This window comes from Heterodontus francisci, chromosome 5 (assembly GCF_036365525.1).
Source record: "Heterodontus francisci isolate sHetFra1 chromosome 5, sHetFra1.hap1, whole genome shotgun sequence".
NCBI lineage: Eukaryota > Metazoa > Chordata > Chondrichthyes > Heterodontiformes > Heterodontidae > Heterodontus > Heterodontus francisci.
The window spans coordinates 116,068,987-116,095,537 of NC_090375.1; the positions used below are offsets into that span (position 1 = coordinate 116,068,987).

General features: G+C 42.5%; 1 protein-coding gene across 2 annotated transcripts in view; it reads right to left on the minus strand.

Moving 5' to 3' along the window:
- Positions 1 to 26,551, minus strand: part of arfgef1 (ADP-ribosylation factor guanine nucleotide-exchange factor 1 (brefeldin A-inhibited)) — a 327,463-nt gene that overhangs the window by 145,663 nt on the left and 155,249 nt on the right. For both annotated transcript variants that reach the window (XM_068031959.1, XM_068031958.1), the window contains 3 exons: positions 24,916 to 25,024; positions 12,924 to 13,125; positions 11,802 to 11,913 (listed from right to left, as the gene is read on the minus strand). In XM_068031959.1, the coding sequence (XP_067888060.1) occupies positions 11,802 to 11,913; positions 12,924 to 13,125; positions 24,916 to 25,024 (423 nt within the window). The remainder of the gene's footprint in view (positions 1 to 11,801; positions 11,914 to 12,923; positions 13,126 to 24,915; positions 25,025 to 26,551) is intronic.

Here is a 26,551-nt window from a genome sequence, read left to right on the forward strand (position 1 = left end):
GTGTCCCAGAGTCAAATAGTCGGATGCCACTCGAAGTCTCTCCAGGCAAGGTTGGTGAACTGTCTGTGATGGGTAGTCTTTCAGCAGGGGTGTAGCAACCGGTCTGCTTAGGTTTTTAAAAACAGCAGTCTGGCAGTAGAAGCTTTCTTGAGATTTCAGGATTTCTCAAAACACAGGAGGCAACAGTAACAACTCTGGATGCAAGAATTCTTCAGAGACTGGAAGAAATAGGAATCTGCCACCTTTCAAACGCAGGATTCCTTTTCAAGAGTTGCAAGTCTCCTTTACAGAGAGAGGCAACACTTTTCTGGGTCTTTCTCTCTTGCGCCAGGCAGGTCAAAGCAAAGATTTCAAATGCCTGCCCTTAGTCCAATTCACAGGCTTTAAAAGGGTCCAAGGTGAAAAAAGAACCTTCCTGAACATGGTCACATGTCCAGACAGTGTGTCTCCCCATCTCTCAAAAGCTGCTCTGAAGGAAGGTCAAACCCCTGTGGTTTCCTTGAAATTGCTGGCTTTCCTGTCCTTGTACAAGTTCAACTTCCTTTCAAAGTACCCATAAAGTTCAACTTTTATTATGACTTCTTTTCAAAACATTGCAGGAATTCCAACTATTTGCAGGTTAGTGTCCGCTGAGCAAAAGTAATTCTGTATTTAAAAAAACTGAGAAAAAGATTTAAGTTCCAAGTACAAAAAAAACCTTTTGTAACACTACCTAGAATATACACCCAGTTCATAATACCCCCTTCCATTGTTCCTCAATTTTAATCAAATAGGTTCTTTGAACTCTCAGTACATCATCCCTTTCTAGCAATCTAATAGCAACCTAAATACTCCCACCCACATCCCTCCTTTTTTCCTTCCCTAATCTTCTGGATTACTCCCAGTGCCCTGCACTAGCGAGAGTAGAAGTAGGAAGATAGGGAAGATAAATGCATGATTTGAAGGATGGTGCAAGAGGGAGGGCTTCAGATTCTTGGGGAAGTAGGACTAGTTTTGGTGCAGAAGGCACCTATTCAAAAGCGACTGGTTGCACCTTAATAGGACTGGGACCAATATCCTCGTGGGTAGATTCACTAGTGTGGTTGGGGAGGGTTTAAACTAAATTGGCGGGGGGAATGAGAACCAGTATATAGAAGTAGAAAAGAGGAATAAGGTACATAATGTGAGCGCACTGAATAGTACTACAGAAGGGAGTAGTTCCGTATTGGATGGGAGTGGACTGAGAAGGACGATGAGGAATGCAAAGACAGGATTACAATGCACGTGTGTAAACACACAAAGTGTGGTGAATAAGGTTGGTGAGCTACATGCACTAATAGCAGTATGGGAATAGGATGAGGCAATAGCGGAAACATGGGCTGAAAATGGTGAGGACTGGGCGCTTAATATACAAGGATATAAAGTGTTCAGAAAAGATAGAGAAGGAAAAGAGAGAGATGCGGTGGCAGTACTGATTAGGGAAGACATTGTAGTGTTGGAAAGGGAGGATGTCCTTCAAGGGGCAAGGACAGAATCCATTTGGTGAGAGCTGAGAAGCAAAAAGGGTATGATCACGCTACAGACCTCAAAACAGTGAGAGAGAGATAGAGGAGCAAATCTGCAGGGAAATCACATAAATGTCCAAGAACTATAGAGTGGTGATACTGGGGAACATTAATTACCCAAATATTGATTGGAATAATTCTAGGGTAAAGAATAAGGAGGGAGAGGAATTTCTGACATGTGTTCAGGAGAACTTCCTTGATCAGTATGTTCTCAGCCCAACTAGAAAGGGGGCAATGCTGGATCTAATGCTGGGCAACGGACCAAGTGCCTGTTGGGGAGCACTTGGGTAACAGTGATCATCATATCATAATGTTCAGAGTAGTAATGCAGAAAAGCATTAAATAAGGTAAAACATCTAAATTGGAAAAGGACTAATTTCAGTGCAATGAGAAGGGTTCTAGCCAGGGTAAAATGGAACCAAAGGCTGGCAGGAAGAATTATATTGGAACAACAGAACCATAGACAAGTTACAGCACAGAAAGAGGCCATTCAGCCCATTGTGTCTGCACTAGCTGAAGAAACTAGCCACCCAATCTAATCCCACCTTCCAGCACCTGGTCCGTAGCCTTGCAGGTTACAGCACATCAGGTGCAGATCCAGGTACCTCTTAAATGAGTTGAGGGTTTCTGCCTCCACCACTGATCTGGGCAGCGAATTCCAGACACCCACCACCCTCTGGTTGAAAACAATTTTCCACATGTCCCCTTTAATCCTTCTACCAATCACCTTAAATCTGTGCTCCCTGGTAACTGTCCTCTCCACTCGCGGGAACAGGTCCTTCCTGTCTATCTATGCCCCTTATAATTTTGTACACCTCAATTAAGTCACCCTTCAGCCTCCTCTGTTCCAAGGAAAACAACCCTAGCCTTTCCAATCTTTCCTCATAGCTGCAATTTTCAAGCCCTAGCAACATTCTTGTAAATCTCATCTGTACTCTCTTCGGAGAAATTATATCCTTCCTGTAATGTGGTGACCAGAACGGTATGCAATACTCCAGGTGTGGCCTAACCAGCGTTTTATACAGTTCCAGCATTACATCCCTGCTTTTGTATTTTATACCTCGGCCGTTAAAGGAAAGAGTTCCACTTCACCACTTTATCTACCTGTCCTGCCACCCTCAGGGACCTGTGGACATGCACTCCAAGGTCACTCACTTCCTCTACCCCTCTCAATATCCTCCCATTTATTGTGTATTCACTTGATTTGTTTGCCCTCCCCAAATGCATTACCTCACACCTCTCCGGGCTGAATTCCATTTGCCGCTTTTCTGCCTACTCAACCAAAACTGATATCATTCTGGAGTCTACAGCTATCCTCTTCACTATCAACTACATGGCCAATTTGTGTGTCATCTGCAAATTTCCCAAACATGCCTCCCACATTTAAGTCCAAATCATTAATATACCAATGGGTTATTTTTAAGGAAGAGATGCTTCAGTTACAGGCTAGGTACATTCCAATAAAGGGCAAAAGATAAAGGAACCAAAAACAGGGCTCCATGGATGATGAGGGAGACAGAAATTATGATGAAACAAAAGAAAGGGTGTATGATGCAAGTCACGTCATATACAATAGAGATGGAAGATGAAGAGGAAAATAAAACTGGCAAAGAATACGAGAATAGAATGGCAGTAAACATAAAAGAAAACACAAAAATCTTCTACCCCCATGTAAATAGTAAGCAGCTAGTAAAAGATGCAGTGGGGCCTATCAAGGACAAAGCTACTCCGTGTCAGTTTTCACAAAGGAAGTGGAATCTGACAAAATATTGGTAGAAGCGGTGAGAGTAGAGGCAATGGATAGGGTAAAAATTGAGAAGCGGGAAGTACTAAAATGGGCTGGCTATGCTTAGAATAAATAAGTCACCTGGTCCAGATGGCTTGCATCCCAGGTTGCGAATGGAATTGGGGATGGAGACAGCGTAAGGGCGTACCATAATCTTCCAATCTTCCCTCAATATGGGGAGGTGTCAGAGGATTAGAGAGTGGCAAATGTATTCAAGAAAGGGTGTAAAGACAGTCTGAGCAACTACAGGCCAGTTAGTTTATCAGTGGTGGGTAAGGTTTTAGAAACAATAATTAGGGAAGAAATCAACAGACACTTGGAGAGGCTCAAGTTAATTCAGGATAGCCAGCATGGATTTGTAAAAAGTTTGATAAAGTACCACATAATAGGCTGAACAAAATTGAGGCTCATGGAATAGGAGGGTCAGAGTCCAACTGGATAAAAAAATTGGCTTAAGGACAGAAAACAGTGAGTTGTAGTAAATGGTTGCTTTTCAGACTGGTGGATGGTAGACATTGGTGCTCCCCAAGCATCAGTGCTGGGACCACTGCTTTGTTTGCTATACATAAATGGCTTGGATCTTGGAATACAGAATAGAATCTCAAAATTTGCTGATGACACCAAACTTGGAGGTGTGCAATCAAATGAAAATTGATATGAACTGCCTGCAACGGGGCATAGATAGGCTAGTGGAGTGGGAAGACAGGTGGCTGATGGAATTTAATACGGACAGGTGTGAGGTAATGCATTTTGACAAAAGGAATAGGGAGAGGCAATATATACTTAATGCCACTTTTCTAAAGAATGTTGAGGCACAGAGGGACCTGGGGGTACTTGTGCATCAATCTTTGAAGGTGAGAGGACATATTGAGAGTGGTTAGTAAAGCATATGGGATCTTGGACGTCATAAATAGAAGCATTGAGCACAAAAGCAGGGAAGTTATGCTGAACCTTTATAAAGCTCTGGTTAGGCGCTAACTGGAGTGTTGCGCTCAGTTCTGGTCACCACACTTCAGGAAGGTTGTGAGGGTCCTTGAAAGGGTGCAGAGGAGATTTACCAGAATGGTTCCAGGGACGGAGGATTTTATGGACATGGTTAGGTTGGAAAAGCTGGGTTTGTTCTCCTTAGAACAAAGGAGATTGAGGGGAGATTTAACAGAAATGTATAAGATTATGATAAGGGTTAGATAAGTTAGATAAGGAAAAACTGGTCCCATTAAATAATAGTACAAGGACTAGGGAACATAGATTGAAAGTTTTGGGCAAGGGATGCAAGGGGAATATGAGGAAGAACTTTTTTTTTTTTTACGCAGCAGATGGTAATGACCTGGAAGTTGCTGCCCACAAGGGAGGTGGAAGTGGAGAGTATCAATGACTTTAAGAGGAAGTTGGATGTCCACTTGAAGGAAACAGACTTACAGGGTTACGGGACTGGAGTGGGCGGCGTGAACTACAACACTACAGATAACTCCGCAGAGAGCTGGCACACAGTCTCAATGGACCGAATAGACTCCTACTTGTGCCGCAAATGACTATGACATTTACAGCCAAGAATATTAAGCGCCATCCCTCCTCTTGTTTGAGCAAGGTCTCGTTAATTGCCACTAGACCATAATTCCACGTGGCTACTTGTGCCTGCAAATTACCAACTTTATTTACCACTCTCCATGCATTTACACATATGCATTCCAAACTCATCTTAATCTCCATCAAATTTCCCACCATTTGACCCCTATTTTAGAATTATTCTTCAGAATAATGCTGTTTGTTTCTCCCAATCCTCTGTGCACTTTGTGTCTCCTCTCTAATGCGTCATACTAGTGCCCCCCCCCACCCCCGCCACAGGTAAATTAGCTTAAACGCATCCCACAGCACCAGTTAATCTCCCAGCTTTGTTTCAGTACAACCCCAACCATCTTGTACAAGTCCCTCCTGCCTCAAAACTGATCCCAATGCCCCAGGAATTTCAAGCCCTTCCTCATGCACCATTTCCTTAGCTACGCGTTAACCTGTCTTAGAGTCATAGAGCACAGAAACAGGCCCTTTGGCCTATCTTGTCCTTGCCGGCCATCAAGTACCTATCTATTCTAATCCCATTTTCCAGCACTTGGCCCGTAGCCTTGTATGCTATGGCGTTTCAAGTGCTCCTCTAAATACTTTGTAAACGTTATGAGGGTTCCTGCTTCTACCACCCCTTCAGACAGTGTGTTCCAGATTCCAACCACCCGCTGGGTGAAATTTTTTTTCCTCAAATCCCATCTAAACCTCCTGCCCCTTACCTTAAATCTATGCCCCCTGGTGATTGACACCTCTGGTAAGGGAAAAAGTTTCTTCCTATCTACGCCCCTCATAATTTTGTATACCTCAATCAGGTCCCACCTCAGCCTTCTCTGCCCAAAGCCTATCCAGTCTCTATTCAAAGCTGAAATGCTCCAGTCCAGGCAACTTCCTGGTGAATCTCCTCTGCACCCTCTCCAGTGCAATCACATCCTTCCTATAGTGTGGTGACCAGAACTGTACATAGTACTCCGGCTGTGGCCTAACTAGTGTTTATACAGCTCCAGCAGAACCTCCCTGCTCTTTGCTCCCCTAATTACTTTTTTTTTTTAAGAACCCCACCCCCCACACTTTCTATACTTTCTCTGGCCTCCGCTTTCAGCCCTCTGAATCTGCCATAAGCCTCCTTATTTTTCCCTATCCAATCCTCCGCATCCCTTGACATCCAGGGTTCCCTGGACTTGTTGGGCCTACCCTTCAACTTTACGGGAACACGTTGGCTCTGAACTCTCACTATTTCCTTTTTGAATGACTACCACTGGTCTGATGTAAGCTTTCCTACAAGTAGCTGCTCCCAGTCCACTTTGGCCAGATCCTGTTTTATCATATTGAAAGCGGCCTTCCCCCAATTCAGTACCTTTATTTTCAGTCCATCTTTGTCCTTTTCCATAACTACCTTAAATCTTACCTAGTTATGGTCACTATCCCGAAATGCTCCCCCACTGACACTTCTACCACTTGTCCGGCTTCATTCCCTAAGATCAGTACTGGGACTTTACTCTTTGTAGTATATATAAATGATTTGGAGGAAAATGTAGCTGGTCTGATTAATAAGTTTGCGGACGACACAAAGGTTGGTGGAGTTGCGGATAGTGATGAGGATTGTCAGAGGATACAGCAGGATATAGATGGGTTGGAGACTTGGGCGGAGAAATGGCAGATGGAGTTTAATCCGGACAAATGTGAGGTAATGCATTTTGGAAGACCTAATGCAGGTGGGAAGTATACAGTAAATGGCAGAACCCTTAGGAGTATTGACAGGCAGAGAGATCTGGGCGTACAGGTCCACAGGTCACTGAAAGTGACAACGCAGGTGGATAAGGTAGTCAAGAAGGCATACGGCATGCTTGCCTTCATCGGTCGGGGCATAGAGTATAAAAATTGGCAAGTCATGCTGCAGCTGTACAGAACCTTAGTTAGACCACACTTAGAATATTGCGTGCAATTCTGGTCGCCACACTACCAGAAGGACGTGGAGGCTTTGGAGAGGGTACAGAAGAGGTTTATTAGGATGTTGCCTGGTCTGGAGGGCATTAGCTATGAGGAGTGGTTGGATAAACTCGGATTGTTTTCACTGGAACGACGGAGGTGGAGGGGCGACATGATAGAGGTTTACAAAGTTATGAGCGGCATGGACAGAAGGGATAGTCAGAAGCTTTTTCCCAGGGTGGAAGAGTCAGTTACTAGGGGACATAGGTTTAAGGTGTGAGGGGCAAAGTTTAGAGGGGATGTACGAGGCAAGTTCTTTACACAGAGGGTGGTGAGTGCCTGGAACTTGCTGCCGGGGGAGGTGGTGGAAGCAGGTACGATAATGACGTTTAAGAGGCATCTTGACAAATACATGAATAGGATGGGAATAGAGGGAATACGGTCCCCGGAAGTGCAGAAGGTTTTAGTTTAGGCAGGCATCAAGATCGGCGCAGGCTTGGAGTGCCGAATGGCCTGTTCCTGTGCTGTACTGTTCTTTGTTCTTTATTAGGTCCAGTACCGCCCCTTCTCCTACTTCTCCTATACTCACTAGTATGTAGCACCAGAAGTATTCCAGAGATTTCCATCTTTCTTTAACCTTCTGTCTGGATGCTGAAACTCTGTCAGACCTCAACCCTTTTCCTACCCATATCATTGGTTCCAACATGGACCATGACGTCTGGCTGTTCCAATTCACCCCACCCCAATGAAGTGTTCAGCACACATTCAGTCCTGTCCTTTACCCTGGCACCAGGGAGGCAACACACTGAGAGAAACTCACATCAGCTGATGTTCTATGGATTATTAGTCCATGCCTCCGGATAACATAACCACTACACTACCCATACCCTCAGTGCTGAATTATTCAACCTCAGTAAAGGCTGTTTTTCCACAGACTGTTTCCAGCAGGGCACAATATATTTAAGTGTATGTGAAGTTCATGTAATTAGGAAAATGTGGCTAATACCAAACCTACCAACATAAACATTCTTTGATGATGACATTCAACGGCATTACCATCTCACGGCTACAAGAACAGGTCAGAGGTTTGGTATTCTGCACCAAATTACTCACTTCCTCACTCCCCAAAAACCTTTCCACCATCTACAAAGTACAAGTCAGTAGTCTGATGGAATACTCTCCACTTGCCTCAATAACTGGGGCTCAAATTACTCAAAAAGCTCAACAGCACCCAGAACAAAGCAGCCTGCTTGACTGGCACTCCATCCACCAGCTTAAACATTCACCTCCTCCACCACTGGCACACCCTGGCTGCAGTGGGCATCTGCAAGATGCATTGCAGCACCTCCCAAACCTGCAACCTCTACTCTCGAGAAGGACAAGGGCAGTAGACACATAGGAAGACCACCACCTGCAAGTTTCCCTCCAAATTATACACCATCCTGACTTGGAAATATATGGTCGTTCCTTCATTATCACTGGGCAAAAACCCTGGAACTCCCTTCTAACAGCTCTGTGGAGTACCTACACCAGCAAACTGCAGCAGTTCAAGGCTCCTTTCTCAATGGCAATTAGGGATGAAGCAATAAATGCTGTCCTGGCCAGCAAGCCCCCATCCCATGAATGAGGGGAAAAAAATGCTGGCCTTGGGATCAACACCCACATCCCATGAACAAATTTTAAAAATGCAGGAAGCACCTGTCTTCTAAGGCTGGCAATAGGGTCTTTTGAGATCATAAGAGAAGTCAGGCCTGTGCAAGTACAAAGGCCTCATCATCCAAAGCAGGCAATTTTATCAACAAAATAAATCTTTATTTACAGTGAAATCAGAAAATTAGGGACACCCAAGGGGTTTGCATCAGCTGTCCTTTACTTGCAGGTGTCCTTATTTTCAAAATGCTATTTGTATATACAGTAAACTGGATGAGCCAAATGTCTTGGGATTAGCTGTATCACCTGCAGCGTTCCTTCTTTCTTTCACCTTCACCTGGGATTGTGCCCAATTCTGGAACTCTGCCAGCGGGATATGATTTCAGTCCAATATGTTTCCCAGTTCATTACAGTCCCAAAGTACCTTTCCATTGAAGGTCCTGATCCTAGGATGTTACATTGGCAGCCTGCACAAGGCAAAGTGGCTGCTTTAGGGCCGGAGTGCCTGGGAAATCTCAACAAATTGGGAAAGGGATTAATGCCCTGCAGAACCCTGTCTGGGACCCCGTCCTCTGTGTGCTGTAGATGCTAATATCTGAAGCACTGGTGGGTGGGTAAGATGTTGTTAACATTTCATCCGTACCTGATGTACTGGAGGAGTGAGATGTCTGGGTTGCCAACTCTGGTTGGAGGCTTTCCTGGAGGCTTGGTTAGGTGACGTTCTGAGCACGTCATATGGCCCACATGACACCTGATTGTGAAACCCCATTCCCTAGACTCTTCCCTCTCTCCCCAGCAGCTCCCACGCTCTTCCCCCCCCAGCCTCCATCTCTCCATAAATCCTGACTCCTGAGCTCCCCACACCCCCAAGACCGCACCCTCCCCCCAATTGCCAATTCCTGAGCTCCCCACTGACTGCCGATTCCCGAGCTCGTTCCCGATTCCTGACGGCCCAAGTCCCAAGCGCTCTCTGGCATCCGGCCCTTGATTGTTCCTGACATCTATATTTGTGTAGCTCCTTATTTCCCAGAATTCCAAACAACCAGCCTCAGCTCTCTGCAGCAGTAGGGGGTGACGTCACCGGGCTGGAGATGGGAAATTACACAGTGAAGCCTACTGCAACTGGAACCTGAATGTAAATTGAACGTGAGGTAGCATGGTGATTCCTTTACCCAGCATCCAAGAACCAAGAAACTCCTCTATCCTGGGATAGAGCTATGCAAACATTCAAGCTTGCTGCATTTATCTGCTTGTCCCATGTTTTAAGTGGTAAATGGACTTGGGGCATTGAAGGCTGTCCTTTTTCATAATTTTCAAGAGTCTGTGGTTTCAAGGTACAGCCTGTATCTATTACAATGCAAGTTATTGGGGACTGTCAATAAATAAACGATTTTTGCAGGTGTTCATTTTTTTGGGGTGTCTATTTATACAGGTTTCACTGTAGCAGACAAGAAAGACCAGTGGTCCAACTCACTGTTCTACCCAGTGCCAGGTTCTGTTAACCAAAGTACTCATTATCGCTCCAACTTTAAAATTGGGTTAATGTGGTGTGATGACTACCTGCAGCATATAGACAAACCTTTGCAATTTTCTGCTTATTGTGACAACTTTCAACCCTCTGCTGCTCACTTAAAAATGACATTTTACCCAAAAATGCTCTTATGAAGTTTAGGAAATTTGCAATTCAACTTTACACATTAACATTGCCAAACCAGTGCACAGTCAATCCTTGGGCAATGGAACGGTGCTCAGATGGAAATTTCTCTCTATACAACACTTAAAATATTTTTCTAGAATCTAGGCTCATCACTAACATATTTACTACATGAAACGTAGTGAACTTTCAGACTGCTGGAAAAACTTGTTATTTAATGCACACAAGTTCAGAAAGAGACATCAGTAGATGTCTACTTGTCCTGCCAACTTGATCCAGTATTCCCAGTGCAGCACTGAGCAGGGGAAAATTCAGAAGGCTGAATGCCAGGTCTTTCAGTGCATTTGACTGGGCTAAGTGGGACTGGATCAATTCAGTCATCGTCACAAAATTTTAAAATATTTCATTTACATGTCTCACAACAGGTTACTACATGGGGCAGCAACCTTTTTGTTGTACCTGAAAATACATTTTTTTTTTAAATTGCCGACAATAAAAACTATTGCCAAGTGTCTCTGGTAGAATGCATAATTTGCATATTTAATAAATAAAATACATGCATTGAATTCATGTATCAATAGAAAAAAAACAAAATTAAGACAGACCTAACACTGAACTTTCACATTTTTTGACTTTTTAACTATACTTTTATCAATAAAGTCATCTTTAAAACAAAAACTATAACTTAAGATGCATAGAATTAAGGCAATTATTTTGGCTATCGATTCTCATGATTAAAAAGCTTCTAAAAGCACATTAAGAATAATTTATCGTCTCAACTATATTAGAAACACTAATGGTCGCAACCAGAAAATGTGTTCCTCGAACCAAAGGCATTATTATCTATAACCATGGTGTAGCTATGCCACTCGAAGTGGTTTATTTAGAGCATAAAATAAAGCAAAATACTGCAGATGCTGGAAATCTGAAATAAAGCCAGAAAGTGCTGGAAATATTCAGCAGGTTAGATAGCATCTGTGGAGAGAGAAGCAGAGTTAACGTTTCAGGTCTGTGACTTTGGAACTCTCTGCCTCAGAAGGTGGTGGAGGCGGAGACATTGAATATTTTTAAGGCGAAGGTAGATAGATCCTTGTTAGGCAAGGGAATCAAGGGTTATCGGGGGTAGCCTGGAGTGTGAAATTTGAAACACAAACAGATCAGCCATGTTGGAGCAGGCTCAAGGGGCTGAATGGCCTACTTCGGCTCCTAATTCGTATGTTCGTAAAAGGGGATTGATTGGATAAATATTTGAAGGAAAAATTTTTCAGGGCTATGGGGAAAGAGTAGGGGAGCAGGATTAATCAGATAACTATCAAAGAGCGAGCACAGGCAAGATGGACTCAATGGTCTCCTCCTGTGCTGTATCATTCGATCCTATTTCATTTATTTCTTTCCATTTGAAAAAAATGATTTACTTGACAAGGTGGCTTTTGGGGCCAATAACCGCCATGTCAAATCAGTTGCTTTACACTTGCACCTTTAGGTCACTGCAAGAGACTTGTGTTATCTTCAATGCAGTGAATAGCGTTTTGGAGGAAAAAGTCACACCTTCGGAAAACACAGTTTAAGGGAAAACCACTGAGCCAAAGTACTATGAAAGATTATCCAGTAAATGGAAACATTGCAAAGATGTTGAGAACACTTTTTATTTATCTTTTATATGATAGTTCTAACTGCTTACCGTGTCTAATCTTTCTTCTTGATGCAGAAATTGGGCAATATCATCAGGTGTAGTGCCAAGCATTCCTTGTTCCTGTAGATATTGTATCCCTCTTTTTGGTTTCTTATTAAATCTGTATAAATAACAAATAACTTTTTCAAATTCTAAGCACATAAGTGGCCCACTGCTTGATTAATTTCATTTTTATGAATTCTTGGTTTAAAATTTATCAGCACATCAAATAAAATGTTAGAATAAGAACATTGATAAAGAAGCTTCAATCTCATGTGCAGGCAGTTGCAATGGTTTCCACACATATGGTTGAAATGACGCAAAAGTGGTTGTAATGTACTCAATGGCCCTCCAACATACTGCGGTAAATTTTCCACAACCTGCAGAACGCCCCCCAAAGACCTAGATAGCCTGGGAGATTTCTGCAACATTAAGATACAAGGCAGAGTTCCTGAGGACACTGGTGGGCTCCAGAGTGGAAGTTACCACTGCTTCAATAGTTGCCTTGAGAGTTGGCCTGAACACCACAATTGCATAATGCTTCCAAGATTTGGTTGGAAAACTTGGTAGCATCTTTGGGACTGTGCCCAGCACCAATGGGGTTGAAAGAAATATATGTAGATGCCATTGCTTCTTGAGAGTGGCAGTGAGCCAGCTGTGCCAAGACCCCTCCAATGCCTTCACAAGGGAACTTCAGACATGTAACACAGGGAAACAAAACTTGAAAATTTCCTCAAATCCCATATGCTCCAGTAGTTGATGTTGATATCTGTTTCGATATAAATTATTCAACTGGTGGAGCAAATTCCAAGATGAGAAGGAAGCCAGCTTTGTAACTCCCTCAAATAGCGAAGATTCTATTTCAATTGAGTACATTCGCTATTATTTCCAAGTCCATCAACAATCCTTTAAATGTTTACTGTTCAAAACGAATTATAAGAACCATAGATGAAAACTATATGTTCTTTACTGTGAAATTTGAGCAGCAGTGAATATACAAAATACCAGCTTTTTTTTGACTCAGGTCAGATTTTCTTTCCAGTTTCTCATTTCATTGAACTTAACAGGAAACCGAAATAAAAGCTTTCAGAAAGAAGCAACAGATCTACTCTGTTTTGTCATCAGACTTACAGCTCAATGCCTTGTTCTATGATTTCCTTCTGTTGCTTCAAAACCTCATATTGTTCTGGGTTGTCTGCACCAGATGTCTGAGTGCTATAGCTACCAATCCCCGATGATGCTGTGGAATCCAAAGAGTTTATACTCCCATATCGATTTATTGTGTCAGGGTACTTATTTTCATTGTTGTCTTGTTCTGAAGTTTTTTCTTGGCCTACATCCATACAAGATTATAAAAGAGGTTGGAAATGAGCTACTTAAAAAAAAAATACAAGTACAGAGAGTTCACCTTTCACAAAATGCAACACAGCACAGTACTAATCTACTCCATAACTTGTTTTTTTTTTAAATAATTTTTTATCTAAAGTAATTTTCTTTTATTTTCATATAGGACATAGAGATATTGCATCTAAATTCTCTCAATTCTAATCCATGATCTGATTCTAGAAGAAGAAATCAAACATTATCACTCCCTTTTCTCCATGATGGAATGCATCATCGATGGATTCAGCTGCAAGCTAGAAAAAACTCAACTGAAGAGAAAGTAGGTGTAGAACTCAATATCTTGATGTACTTGAGTCAATAGCTCAAAAATTAAGCCAGGAGTTCAAAAAAAAGTTATTGAACAATCACCCATAGGATTTTTTTCATAATATGCTATCAGATAAAAACATCTTATTGCAATATCTTAGCTGAAAAGTGGTGCCTTTGAAATTATCAGGAAATCTGAGAAAATATTCAATATGCCAAGTATTGAGGTACTTCAAGAATACTTATTTAAAATTATAAGTCAAAGTTTTAAACCTAAAGCAATATATATTGTCACAAGAGTTTGTTTTTATTTGAAAGCATAGAACTCTGTGTGTTTTTAGAAGACTGAGAAAAAGCAGTTTCTGTGAACATTGAATGCTGAAACTTGGTGTTTGAACTGAGTGGGACAGACTGCAAGACACCTGTTACAAAACAACAGCAGAGGAAATGACAGGTCAAATGACTTGATGGTTAGAGTTTCAGTTTCACTTCTGCATTGTAAAAGGCCATGAACTGGAGAGGCAGGAGGCAGAACAAACTGGCTGGGATCTGTTTTTGCAGATCGGAGAAAAAGACCTCTCCCTGAAAAAGGCGGCTTGCCTCCCTTGTAAAAAGACATTCTACATTTGAAGTGGCGACTGGGGTCTGCCTGGAGAGAGAAAGACTCAGGAAAAGCATTTGATAAGGTGCCACATCAAAGACTATTGCAGAAAATAAAAATGCATGGTGTAGGGGGGTAATATATTGGCATGGACAGAAGATTGGCTAGCTAACAGGAAACAAAGAATAGGCATAAATGGGTCATTTTCTGGTTGGCAAGATGTAACGAGTGGTGTGCCACAGGGATCTGTGCTGGGGCCTCAACATTTTACAATTTATATAAATGACTTCGATGAAGGAACCGAAGGTATGGTTGCTAACTTTGCTGATGGTACAAAGATAGGTGGAAAGGTAACTTGTGAAGAGGATATAAGGAGGCTACAAAGGGATATAGATAGGTTAAGTGAGTGAGCAAAGACCTGGCAAATGGAGTATAATGTGGGAAATTGTCCACTTTGGTAGGAAGAATAACAAAGAAGCAGATTATCTAAATGGTGAGAGATTGCAGAGCTCTGAGATGCAGAGAGACCTGGTGTCCTAGGGCATGAATTGCAAAAGGTTAGTATGCAGGTACAGCATGTAATTAGGAAAGCTAATAGAATGTTAACATTTATTGTGAGGGCAATTGAATACAAAAGTAGGGAGGTTATGCTTCAGCTATACAGGGCATTGGTGAGACCACAGCTGCAGTACCGTGTACTGGTCTCCTTATTTAAGGATGTAAAAGCACTGGAGGCAGTAGAGAGAAGGTTTACTAAACTAATACCTGGAATAGGCGGGCTGTCTAACGAGGAAAGTTTGGACAAGCTAGGCTTGAATCCGCTGGAACTTAGAAGAGTAAGAGGCAACTTGATTGAAACATATAAGATCCTGAGGGGGTCTTGACAGGTTGGATGTGGAAAGGATGCTCCCATTGTGGGAGAATCTAGAACTAGGGTCACTGTTTAAAAATAAGGGGTCGTCCATTTTAGACAGAGGTGAGGAGAAATTTTCTCTCTGAGGGTCGAGAGTCTTTGGAATTCTCTTTCTCAAAAAGCGGTGGAAGCGAAGTCTTTGAATATTTTTAAGGCAGAGATAGATTAATTCTTGGTAAGCAAGGGGCTGGAAAGTTATCGGGGGTAGGTGAAAATATATAGTAATCAGTTCAGCCATGAACTTATTGAACGGCAGAGCAGGCTCGAAGGACCAAGTGGTCTACTCCTAATTCATATGTTCATATGTAAAAGAGGAGTTGCTGCTCTCTGTGGAGAAAGGCTCCTTTGCTGAGAAGAAGCTCTGCATTTTAAAAGGTAGCAGATTCCTATTGCCTCCAGCCTCTGAAAAATCTCTGCCTCAGGAGTGATTCCTGTTGCCTCTTATTTTTTGGGAGATCTGTTAAATCAAAGTATATGGCATCAAGCTTCTGTTTCTGTTAGAGTAAAGACACTGAATGAAGAAAAAAAACAAGGCGGGAACTGAAATGAAGAAATTTGGGATGTAGTGGAAAATTCAGTACACACTCAACCTGTAAATCGGCTCTTTCTTTTTGGGAGAATACAATAGACCTGTCCTTCAAACTAAAAGCACCCAAACAAAAAATTGTGCATACATTGCAAGAGACATATGGTTTATCTACATTCCACTAGATCAGCGAACAGAATTTTACAGTTAATACTACACAAAACGAAAACACATTAACCAATTAAAATCTAAATTTAAACCATTAATGTGAAACACTCATGTACAGTAATCCTATTAGAGGTCCAAACTAATAAGTAGCTACTTTTTTTTTTTACATACCTGCCCTTCCTGATTAAGACAGCCATTAAGGAACAGTAGAATATGGGTCATATTAAAAACAAAACAATTTTACCTCAGTAATTGGTATGGATTTATGTTAAGAGTGGTAAATGTTTACTGCAGTCAATGGAAAATGCACAAACCACATTTGTGCATCTTAAATAGGTGCTACTGAGAATTCAAGTAAGAAAGAATATAACAAAAATAAGCTACCTTGTGAGAAAATGTTTTTTTTTGTATTCAAAGTGAGGGATATTATATTCAGGATCCCACATAAGTATCAGGTACGCCCAGCATAGCTAAATAGAGAGCATAGCTCCCTCTGCTTCAGCCCAACCCAACAAGAGCATCCTGACTGAACTAGTACCCCACATCAATTGTCAGATCTTTGTCAGTAACAACTTAAAGCAGTGTTCTGGAAATTCATGCTCAAGTGCTGGATTGAAACTGCCCAAAGTCATTTCATATTGATCCTTTTCAGCTAGGTTTCAGAAGTGGAAGGTCAGCATCTATCCACTGCACAGATCCTTTAACACTTTAAAACATAATGGCCTGGATTTTGCGGTCAGTGGCAAAGGAACGGTGCTTGCCGTTCACCTCACAAAAAGCTGCCCACAAAGTTTTGTAGGGTTCTAGAGTGTAGACTTTCTTTTTTCCAACTTCAGTTTAAATTTAGCGCATTCTCCAGGGGATCTGTGGGCGTCTGAACAGGGCAAGCAGCAGGGAGGCTTTTCAATCAAGCATACTGAACAATTCTCAGACAGCAAAGCAGGAAGTAAAAAAAAGTAAATATAAAATACATTTGAATCATTGAACAGGAAGTGAAATAAAGAATGGGGCATGCAGATGCGATTAAGGGAGAAACCTAATAGAAAAGCACAAACTTCACGAAAAAATGTATTTTATTTAAAATCTGCAATAATGAATTTTCTTCTGAGGGAATGAGACGCCACACTTAAAATTAACATTTCAGGACTAGAGTTTGCTCAGTAGTAATTATGATTTATTACGCGCCTAAAAGCTCAGTTACAAGTGACTGAACAAAGCTTAAAATTTTCATCCTTCCTCTGTGCAATAATAGTGGATAATTAGTTTGAGTTCACGCCATGTCTGTGATCTCTATGGTTCCAATGGCAAAGATTGCAATAGTGCAGCCTGTGGCAGAGCAGGGTATCACTGGTAGCAACTACCAGATTTTCGCGTTTGTGCATCCGCAGAAGCCAGAAGCTGCTGTCAGTTTTACCCAGTATTAACAGCAAGCACTGACCACCTCACATTATTACTACAGCAAATTCTAGCCCAGTAAATTAAAAAGAAAAATGTCATTCTTAACATTGTCACTGATTTCTGGCCACACGTGCAATGTTTTCAGTACATAAATGGTGGACAAGACTACAGTAAGTCACTTTCATTCAGCAGCACGGGAAAAGATACATATCAAAGAATAGTTTTTTTAAAAATTCTAAAGTGTTATACTGAAAATTGAAAAAACGATAACCACTATTAGAGACATACCAACAGGTGCCAGACATTGTCCTGTCTCACACTCACGTAGTCTGGTTCATGCTTTAACGGCAGAAAGTTTTGCTTAAGCTACCAAATACAGATGAAACAGCTGTTTAAGACTATATACATTAAAAATCTCACTCACCAATTTGAAAGTTGACACCTTTGATGTAGAAACCCAAATTGTACCCTAGTGTAATTATATAGCTACTGGAAACACCAGTCTCAATTAGCAATCCATTTAGTGCAGGAAAATGTGTAAAAACATGAAAAATCACTTTAAAGTGATGCATTTTCCTTTGATTCAACCCAAAAACAAAGAAGAAAAGCACAGCACAGGAACAGGCCATTCGGCCCTCCAAGCCTGCGCCGATCTTGATGCCAGCCTAAACTAAAACCTCCTGCACTTCCGGGGACCGTATCCCTCTATTCCCATCCCATTCAAGTATTTGTCAAGATGCCTCTTAAACGTCGCTATCGTACCTGCTTCCACCACCTCCCCTGGCAGCAAGTTCCAGGCACTCACCACCCTCTGTGTAAAGAACTTACCTCGCACATCCCCTCTAAACTTTGCCCCTCTCACCTTAAACCTATGTCCCCTAGGAACTGACTCTTCCACCCTGGGAAAAAGTTTCTGACTATCCACTCTGTCCATGCCACTCATAACTTTGTAAACCTCTATCATGTCGCCCCTCCACCTCCGTCGTTCCAGTGAAAACAATCCGGGTTTTTCCACTTGTCCGGCTTCATTCCCTAAGATCAGTGCTGGGACCTTTGCTGTTTGTAGTATATATAAATGATTTGGAGGAAAATGTAGCTGGTCTGATTAGTAAGTTTGCGGACGACACAAAGGTTGGTGGAGTTGCGGATAGTGATGAGGATTGTCAGAGGATACAGATGGAGTTTAATCCGGACAAATGTGGGGTAATGCATTTTGGCTCCACACTTAGATTCCCTTCTCTGTCCTTGAGTGGGCCAACCCTTTCTCTAGTTACCCTCTTGCTCTTTATATACGTATAAAAAGCCTTGGGATTTTCCTTAATCCTGTTTGCCAATGACTTTTCATGACCCCTTTTAGCCCTCCTGACTCCTTGCTTAAGTTCCTTCCTACTGTCTTTATATTCCTCAAGGGATTCATCTGTTCCTAACCTTCCAGCCCTTACGAATGCTTTCTTTTTCTTTTTGACTAGGCTCACAATATGCCGTGTTATCCAAGGTTCCCAAAACTTGCCAAACTTATCCTTCTTCCTCACAGGAACATGCCGGTCCTGGATTCTAATCAACTGACGTTTGAAAGACTCCCACATGTCAGATGTTGATTTACCCTCAAACAGCTGCCCCCAATCCAAATTCTTCAGTTCCTGCCTAATGTTGTTATAATTAGCCTTCCCCCAATTTAGCACCTTCACCCGTGGACTACTCTTATCCTTATCCACAAGTACCTTAAAACGTATGCAATTTAAACTTTATAAAATTGCAATTCAGTGACTAAAATGAATTACCTTTCACTGTTACCTTGAGAAATGCAAAAATGTTCTTTCCCCAATGAAGGCTGCAGAAATGCATTTACATAGACAATTACTGTAGCAATTTCTTGTTTCCTTTCCATGTGCTCCTCCCACACCAACCCTTCTTGCTGATAATAAACATTTCTGAATGTCAATTAAGTTTCTCAAAGGGAGGAAAACAGGTGATTATTTCTTGTGGTCACTGATCTACATTGGTTCCCAGTCCACAAATGCCTCAATTTTAAAATTCTCATCCAAGTGTTCAAATCCCTCCATGGTCTCACCCCTTCTATCTCTGTAAGCTCTTCCAACCCCTACATCCCTCTGAGAGCTCTGCAGCGAGACAACGATCTGAACTTATATAATGTCTTTAACATAGCAAAATGTCTCAAGGTGCTTCAGAGGAGCATACTCAAACAATAAAATTGACATCAAACCAAAGAATGAGACATTGTGACAGCTGACCAAAAGCTTAGGGCGGCACAGTGGCGCAGTGGTTAGCACCGCAGCCTCACAGCTCCAGGGACCCGGGTTCAATTCCGGGTACTGCCTGTGTGGAGTTCGCAAGTTCTCCCTGTGCCTGCGTGGGTTTCCTCCGGGTGCGCCGGTTTCCTCCCACAAGCCAAAAGACTTGCAGGTTGATAGGTAAATTGGCCATTATAAATTGTCACTAGTATAGGTAGGTGGTAGGGAAATATAGGGACAGGTGGGGATGTTTGGTAGGAATATGGGATTAGTGTAGGATTAGTATAAATGGGTGGTTGATGTTCGGCACAGACTCGGTGGGCTGAAGGGCCTGTTTCAGTGCTGTATCTCTAATCTAATCTTAGTCAGAGCAGTAGATTCTAAAGGACTATCTTAAAGGGAGAGAGATAGAGAGGTTTAGGGAGGGAACTCCTGAGACTAAACCAGATGTTTGGAGGCATGGCCGTAAATGGTGGAGCATAAGAAGTGTGGGATGCATAAGACTAGGAGTTGGAGGAACTCAGTTCTAGGAGGGTTGTAGAGCTGGTAGAGAGGATCGATTTCATGGAATGATTTGAAAATAAGGATGAGAATTTTAAACTTATGGCATTGGTTGGTCAGTAGCCAATGAAGGTCGTTGAGCACAGGTGAGGTGGGTGAATGTGACTGGTGCAAATAAAATACAAGCAACAGAGTTTGAGGAACAAATGGATGCCAAATCGAAGGAGATTTTAAGATGGTTTAGTTTAGTTTAGAGATACAGCACTGAAACAGGCCCTTCGGCCCACCGAGTCTGTGCCGACCATCAACCACCCATTTATACTAATCCTACACTAATCCCATATTCCTACCACATCCCCACCTGTCCCTATATTCCCCTACCTATACTAGGGGCAATTTATAATGGCCAATTTACCTATCAACATGCAAGTCTTTTGGCATGTGGGAGGAAACCGGAGCACCCAGAGGAAATCCACGCAGACACGGAGAACTTGCAAACTCCACACAGGTAGTACCCAGAATTGAACCCGGGTCGCTGGAGCTGTGAGGCTGCGGTGCTAACCACTGCGCCGCCCTAATCAAAGGGGTGCGTTTTAAGGAGGGTCTTAAAAGTGAAGAGAAATATAGAGGAATTTAGGGACAGAATTCCACTGAGTGAAGACTAGGCAGTTGGAGGCACAGGTACTAATAGTGGGAATAAGGGAGGGGATACACAGCAGCTGTAATCAGAAGAATGGAGAGTTTGGGGTGCTGGGTCGGTGTGTGTTTGTTTGACTGGAGGATGTAATAGTAATGGGGAAGGGAGTGACCATGAGGGGATTGAAACACAGGATTAGAATAATAATTGGAGGTGTTTGAAGAAAGCCAGTGCAAATCAACAAGCACAGGACTGATGGATAAGTAGGACTTAGTGAGTGACAGGTTACTGGCAGCAGAGTTTTGGCTGAGCTGAAGTCTAGAGTGTGAAGGATAGGAAGTCAGCCAGGAGACTACTGGAATGGTCAAATCTGGGGATAACAAATGCATAGATGTGGGCAATGTTACAGACGAAGCAATAGGCAGTCTTTGTATCAGAGAGCATTGTGGTCAGAAGCTCAGCTATGGGTTACATAGGACGCCGAGCTTATGAACAGTCTACGTTTCAGGTCTGTGACCTTTCATCAGAACTGGCAAAGGTTAGAAAAGAATTAGGTTTGAAGCAAGTGAAGGGGGTGGTGAGGAAGAAAACAAAAAGGGGAGGAGTTCAGCCCAAGGGGGCCCAGGGGCCAGTGAGGAGGTCAGAGTTGGCGGCAAAAGTATGGTGTTTGTGGCAAGGGTCAAAGACGATGGGCTGAACTTTGCTGGAAAAATAATGACGTTATAACAAGGCACATTATTATTAATGCAAAAATCAGCCAGCAAGTTCAGGGGATTGAGATTTGCAATGAGTTGCAAATCTCTAGCACTGTTGGTTGATGTACGTCGACCCACTGCTGGCATAGAAAGGAATCAACTTCACAAATTTTTTTTATGTTTCTATATTTTAATGTTTCTTACTTTTCCTTGGTCTTTTCTCCCCTCTCGGAATAGAACCCTCTTTCCCTTTCTTTAACCCAAATTGACTCTAAACCACCTTCCTTCTCAATCCTTAAATCTCATTGGTTAAAGAAATACACTGTTAGCCCTGCCATTCACTAAGATCCCAGATGCCCCATGACCCTCGTCGCACAGCTGTAAGCTTGCACTTCCAGAAAGTTAAAGCACAGAAAGTTTTGAGTTGAAGGTTGCAGGAAAGATCTAAGGACGGATACCACAAGGTGCCCCGTTGGCTTTGGTCTTCTCAATGTTTAACTGACTGAATATTGACATGCAGTTTAAGCGAGGTGGTAGGGATGCACAGCTAGATGTCATCAGTGAAAACATCAGAAGGATGTGAAGGCATTGGAGAGAGTGCAGAAAAGATTCACGAGAATGGTTCCAAGGATGAGGAACTTCAGTTATGAAGATGGCGTGGAAAAGTTAGGATCGTTTTCCTTGAAGAAAAGAAGGCTGAGAGGAGATTTGATAGAGGGGTCTGGACAGAGTAGATAGGATCAAGAACGAGAGGGCACAAATTTTAAGTGTTTGATAAAAGAGGCAAAAGGGACATGAGGAAAAACTTTTTCATGTAGCAAGTGGAATTCCAAGTCTGGAATACACTGTCTGAGAGTGTGGTGGAGGCAGGTTCAATTGAAGCATTCAATAGGAAATTAGACTATTAACTGAAAGGGAAAATGTGCAGGGCTATGGAGAGAAGGCAGGGGAATGGAACTAAATGAATTGCTCAGAGAGCCAGTGCAGACACGATGGGCTGAATGGCCTCCTTCTGCACTGTAACAATTCTGTGAACCTGGCCCCAAGTCTACGGATTAAATCACCAAGGAGCAGCATGCTGATGAGGAAGAGGAAGAGGCCAAGGTTAGATCTTTGGGTTACTCCTGAGATGCAAGTTGGGAAGAGAAGCCATGGGTAGAGATGGTGTGGTTGTTATTGATGAATGGAACCAAGCATTAGTAGCCCCACTGAGTTGTACCACAGAAGAAAGGCCTTGGAGGAGCATGCTATGTAAATGGAGCATTGACCATGTCAAAGGCTACAGATAGGAGGAAGACAGGGAGGGATAATGCATCAGTCACAAGAAGGAATGTCAATCATGATTTTGGTTAGGGGCATCATGGTGCTGTGGGAAAGACGGAATCCTGACTGGACAAATTCAAATTGGAAGTTGCCGGAGAGATGAGCAGAGATTTGGAGGCTATAATACGTTTAATGACTATGCTAAGGAAAGAATGTTATAGATGGGGCAGTAGTTTGCAAAGTAGAGGGTTAGTTTTTTTGTTAGAGGGTTGATAGTTTCTTTTGAGAAAGCAGGGGGAAAGTGCCTGAGGAGATGGAACGAAGTACAAAAGAAAATGGCTTTTCACACTTGAAGGCCCCAAGACCCCTGTCAGAAGCACATTATATTGAAGTCAATGCAGAAAGTGCTCTTTTCTAGTACAAAAGAAGTCCTTTTTAAACTTCATTCACAGGATGTGCGTGTCCCTGGCAAGGTCAGCATTTATTGCCCATCCCTAATTTCCCTCGAAAAGGTGGTGGCGAGCTATCTTCTTAAATACAACAGAGTGGCTTGTTTGGCCACTTCAGAGGCAGGTAAGGATCAACCACATTACTGTGGTGCTGGAGTCACATTTGGGCCAGACTGAGTAAGGGCAGCAGATTTTGTTCCCTAAGGGACATAAGTGAAGCAAATGGATTTTTATAACAATCCGGTAGTTTCATGGTCACCATTACTGATACTAGCTTTTTAATTCCAGATTTATTTAAATAAAATATATGTTCCTTGGCTGCTATGGTGGGATTTGAACTCATGTCTCTGGATCATTAGGCCAGGCTTCTAGGTTACTAGAATAGTGATATAACTACTATGTTACCATACCCCTTAGAAAAAGCAGCAACATTAATGTAAGAAAGCAACATTTTAAATAAAGATTTCAACTAAAGTAAACACCAATGCATACCGTTGGTATCCAAAGCAAAAAGCAAAACAACAAAACCAAATGCTAACATTATAATCAAATGTAAGGATTTACACAAGAACATAAGAACTAGGAGTAGGAGCAGGACATAAGGCCCCTCGAGCCTGCTCCACCATTCAATATCATGTTTGATCTGATCTTCGCTTCAACTCCACTTTCCTGCCTATTCCCCATAACCTTTTACTCCCCTATAGTTTAAAAATCTGTCTATCTCAGCCTTGAATATATTCAATGACATGGCCTCCAAAGCTCTCTAGGGTAGAGAATTCCAAAGATTCACAACCCTCAGAGATGAAATTCCTCCCTATCTCAGTCTTAAATGGGTGATCCCTTTATTCTGAATCTATGCCCCCGAGTTCTAGATTCCTTCACGACAGGGAACATCCTCTCAGCATCTTCCCTGTCAAGTCCTCTCAGAATCTTACATGTTTCACTAAGATCACCTCTCATTCTTCTATGCTTCAATGAGTATAAGCCCAACCTATTCAACTTTTCTTCATAAGACAATCCGTTCATCCCTGCAGTCAACTTAGTGAACTATCTCTGAACTGCCTCCAATCCAAGTCTATCCCGCCTTAACTGAGACCAAAATTGTACTCAGTACTCTAGGTGTGGTCTCATCAACAAGCATGTTACTGCAAAGTTGGAAAACAAATGCAACGGAGCAAAAGCAAAATACAGCAGATGCTGGAAATTTGAAATAAAAACAGAAAATGCCAGGAAAACTCAGCAGGTCAGGCAACATCTGTGGAGAGAGAAAAAGAGTTAATGTTTCAGGTCAATGACCTATCAGAACATCGAACAAATGACAGGTGCTGGCTAACTTGCTAAGTTTATCCAAGCATTGTTTTTATTTCAAATGCCAATAGAGACCTTATGCAGTGAACATACATGAAAAACTGATGTACTGTGTTAACACGAACACAAGAATTGAGAAAATGTCTTCTTCTTGTGCACTTGCAGTCAGGCAAAGACATGCACAACTGTCAAACAGTTAACTGAAGGAGAAAATTAACTGATGTTTATAACAGTCTTTGACAGAAGCAGCATCATACAGTATTTCAGTAATTGTATTTAACATGCAAATAAATTTGCCAAGTCCTTAAATCTGATTCTGTACAGACAGCAGCACAATATACTTTGTGGGATCAGAATATCAAATTCAGTCTTGAAATTCAACAACCTTGGAATAACATCTTAAGTCTGAAATGCAGGAATGTGTATCCAAGAAAGTTTTGTTTTGTTTGCACATGGACCTTTTTTTTTGAAAGGATACAACATATTAAATTCAAAGGATGTCATTTCAGAATGTAATATAAAGGTAAAAACATAATGGACTTGTATAAATATTTTCCTGTAGTTTTACCGGATTGAACTCCAAAATGCATACAAAAATTTAACATGTTAAATTCTAATGAACACACAGGATCTGGATTGGATATTTATTTTGTTTTGAGCAATAGGTTAATTCAATACCTTCTACGAACTCGCATGGAAAACCCACATAGATTTTAAGAAACAAAATAAGTCAACTGGCAGAATAAAGCAAAAATATCTTACCAAGACTGGTCTGAGAGTTTGGATTCACATACAGATCCTTACTCCACTCCACCATACACTTCAAAACTGAGACCAAACACTCCAAGCCCTTCTTCCTAAGACTGAGCTCCTTCAAAAAAACAATTTGGATGTTTATCAGATTCCGACAGTGACTAAATCAAGACCTTGCATTTTAAATCAACATGCAGTTTATGGGGAAAAGATTTCTTTTGTGTGCTGTAAGTAACCCATTTATAAAAAAAACATACTTGCGATTTCTCTGCATATTTTTCCTCCTGCCCCCACACAGCTACTTCACGAATGCCTCACGCTTCCATTCTTGACCCCCTCATATTCCTCATTTACATGATGTCCCTCTGTGACATCATCTGCAGAAAAGTAAGTCAGCAATGTATGAGCTGAGAGCACCCAGCTCCACTTCTCTGCCATGACGACATCACCATGCTATGACTGTTTGTCTGACAGCTAGCCCTGGATTAGGCAGAATTTTCTCTAACTTAGCAATGGAAAAATTGAATACATCGTCTATGGCTCCAAGCAAAAACTCTGCACACTCGCTTGATTCCATTCCCCTTTAACACTTGCCTTTTGAGGCTGAATCTGACAGTGTGCAACCTCAGTATCTCATGTGACCCAGAGTCATCCATCACCAAGATCACCTATTTTCACTTCCGTAACATCTCCAACTCTGCTGAAATGCTCATCCATAACTTAGCTACTTTCAGGCTTAACTACTCCAACACACACATTGTCAGCCTTCTACCTCCACCTTGGATAAACGCAAAGTCATCCAAAGATCCAAAGGGATTTCACCCTAAGCGGACGGGAGCCAGCCACCGACTAAAAAGTTGGTGGCCAACCTGCTTCCGCCTCGTCTGGGGATCCGACCCATATTTTGCGGGTCGCCGGGCTTCAACTGGTGAGAGGCGGGACTTCCACTCGCTTGAGGTAGGAAGTCCCGCCTAATTGAGCTGCCGGCCAGTGAGCTGGCAGCTCTTAGTCCCAACAGCGCCACCGGCAGCGGTTGCCACTGCTGGGACTACAGCCCAGCATCAAGAAAAGATGGCGGGGAGCCTGGAGCAAAGGTATGTTTTAGTTGCCTTGCCGGGGGTAATCGGTCGCGTCCCAGCGAGGCAAGGATGGTTGAATGGGGACGGGGGGGGCGTGTTGGGAATTGTTGGGGGAGTGGGGCTGGCGCTCCATTGGGCACAGGGTGTGCGATCATGAGGGCTGCCGCTCGGGACGTTCAAGAGCCGCCTGGTTTTGTCAGGCGGCTTCTCTCCGTCCTCGGGCGCCCGAACAGCCATGGGTAAAATCCCCGTGGAGGCTGGTGAAGGCCCTTAAGTGGCGGCGGAGGCGGGTCGGAAAGGGCTCCCGGAGCCTCTCGCTTCATTTTCTGCCACACTCCCCCACCAGCATCCCACTCTTTTGGGTGGTGTAAAATTCCAGCCCATGACTCTATGCATATCCTATCCTACAATGCCCCACTGCCGATCCTGTCATAACTATCATCAATTGACTCCCCCTCTCACAACACAATTAAAAAGTCATTCTGGTTTTCAAATTCCTCCATTGCCTTACGCCAACCTCTGTGCAACCAGCTTCAGCCATATGTGCTGGTATGCACCTGTGTCCA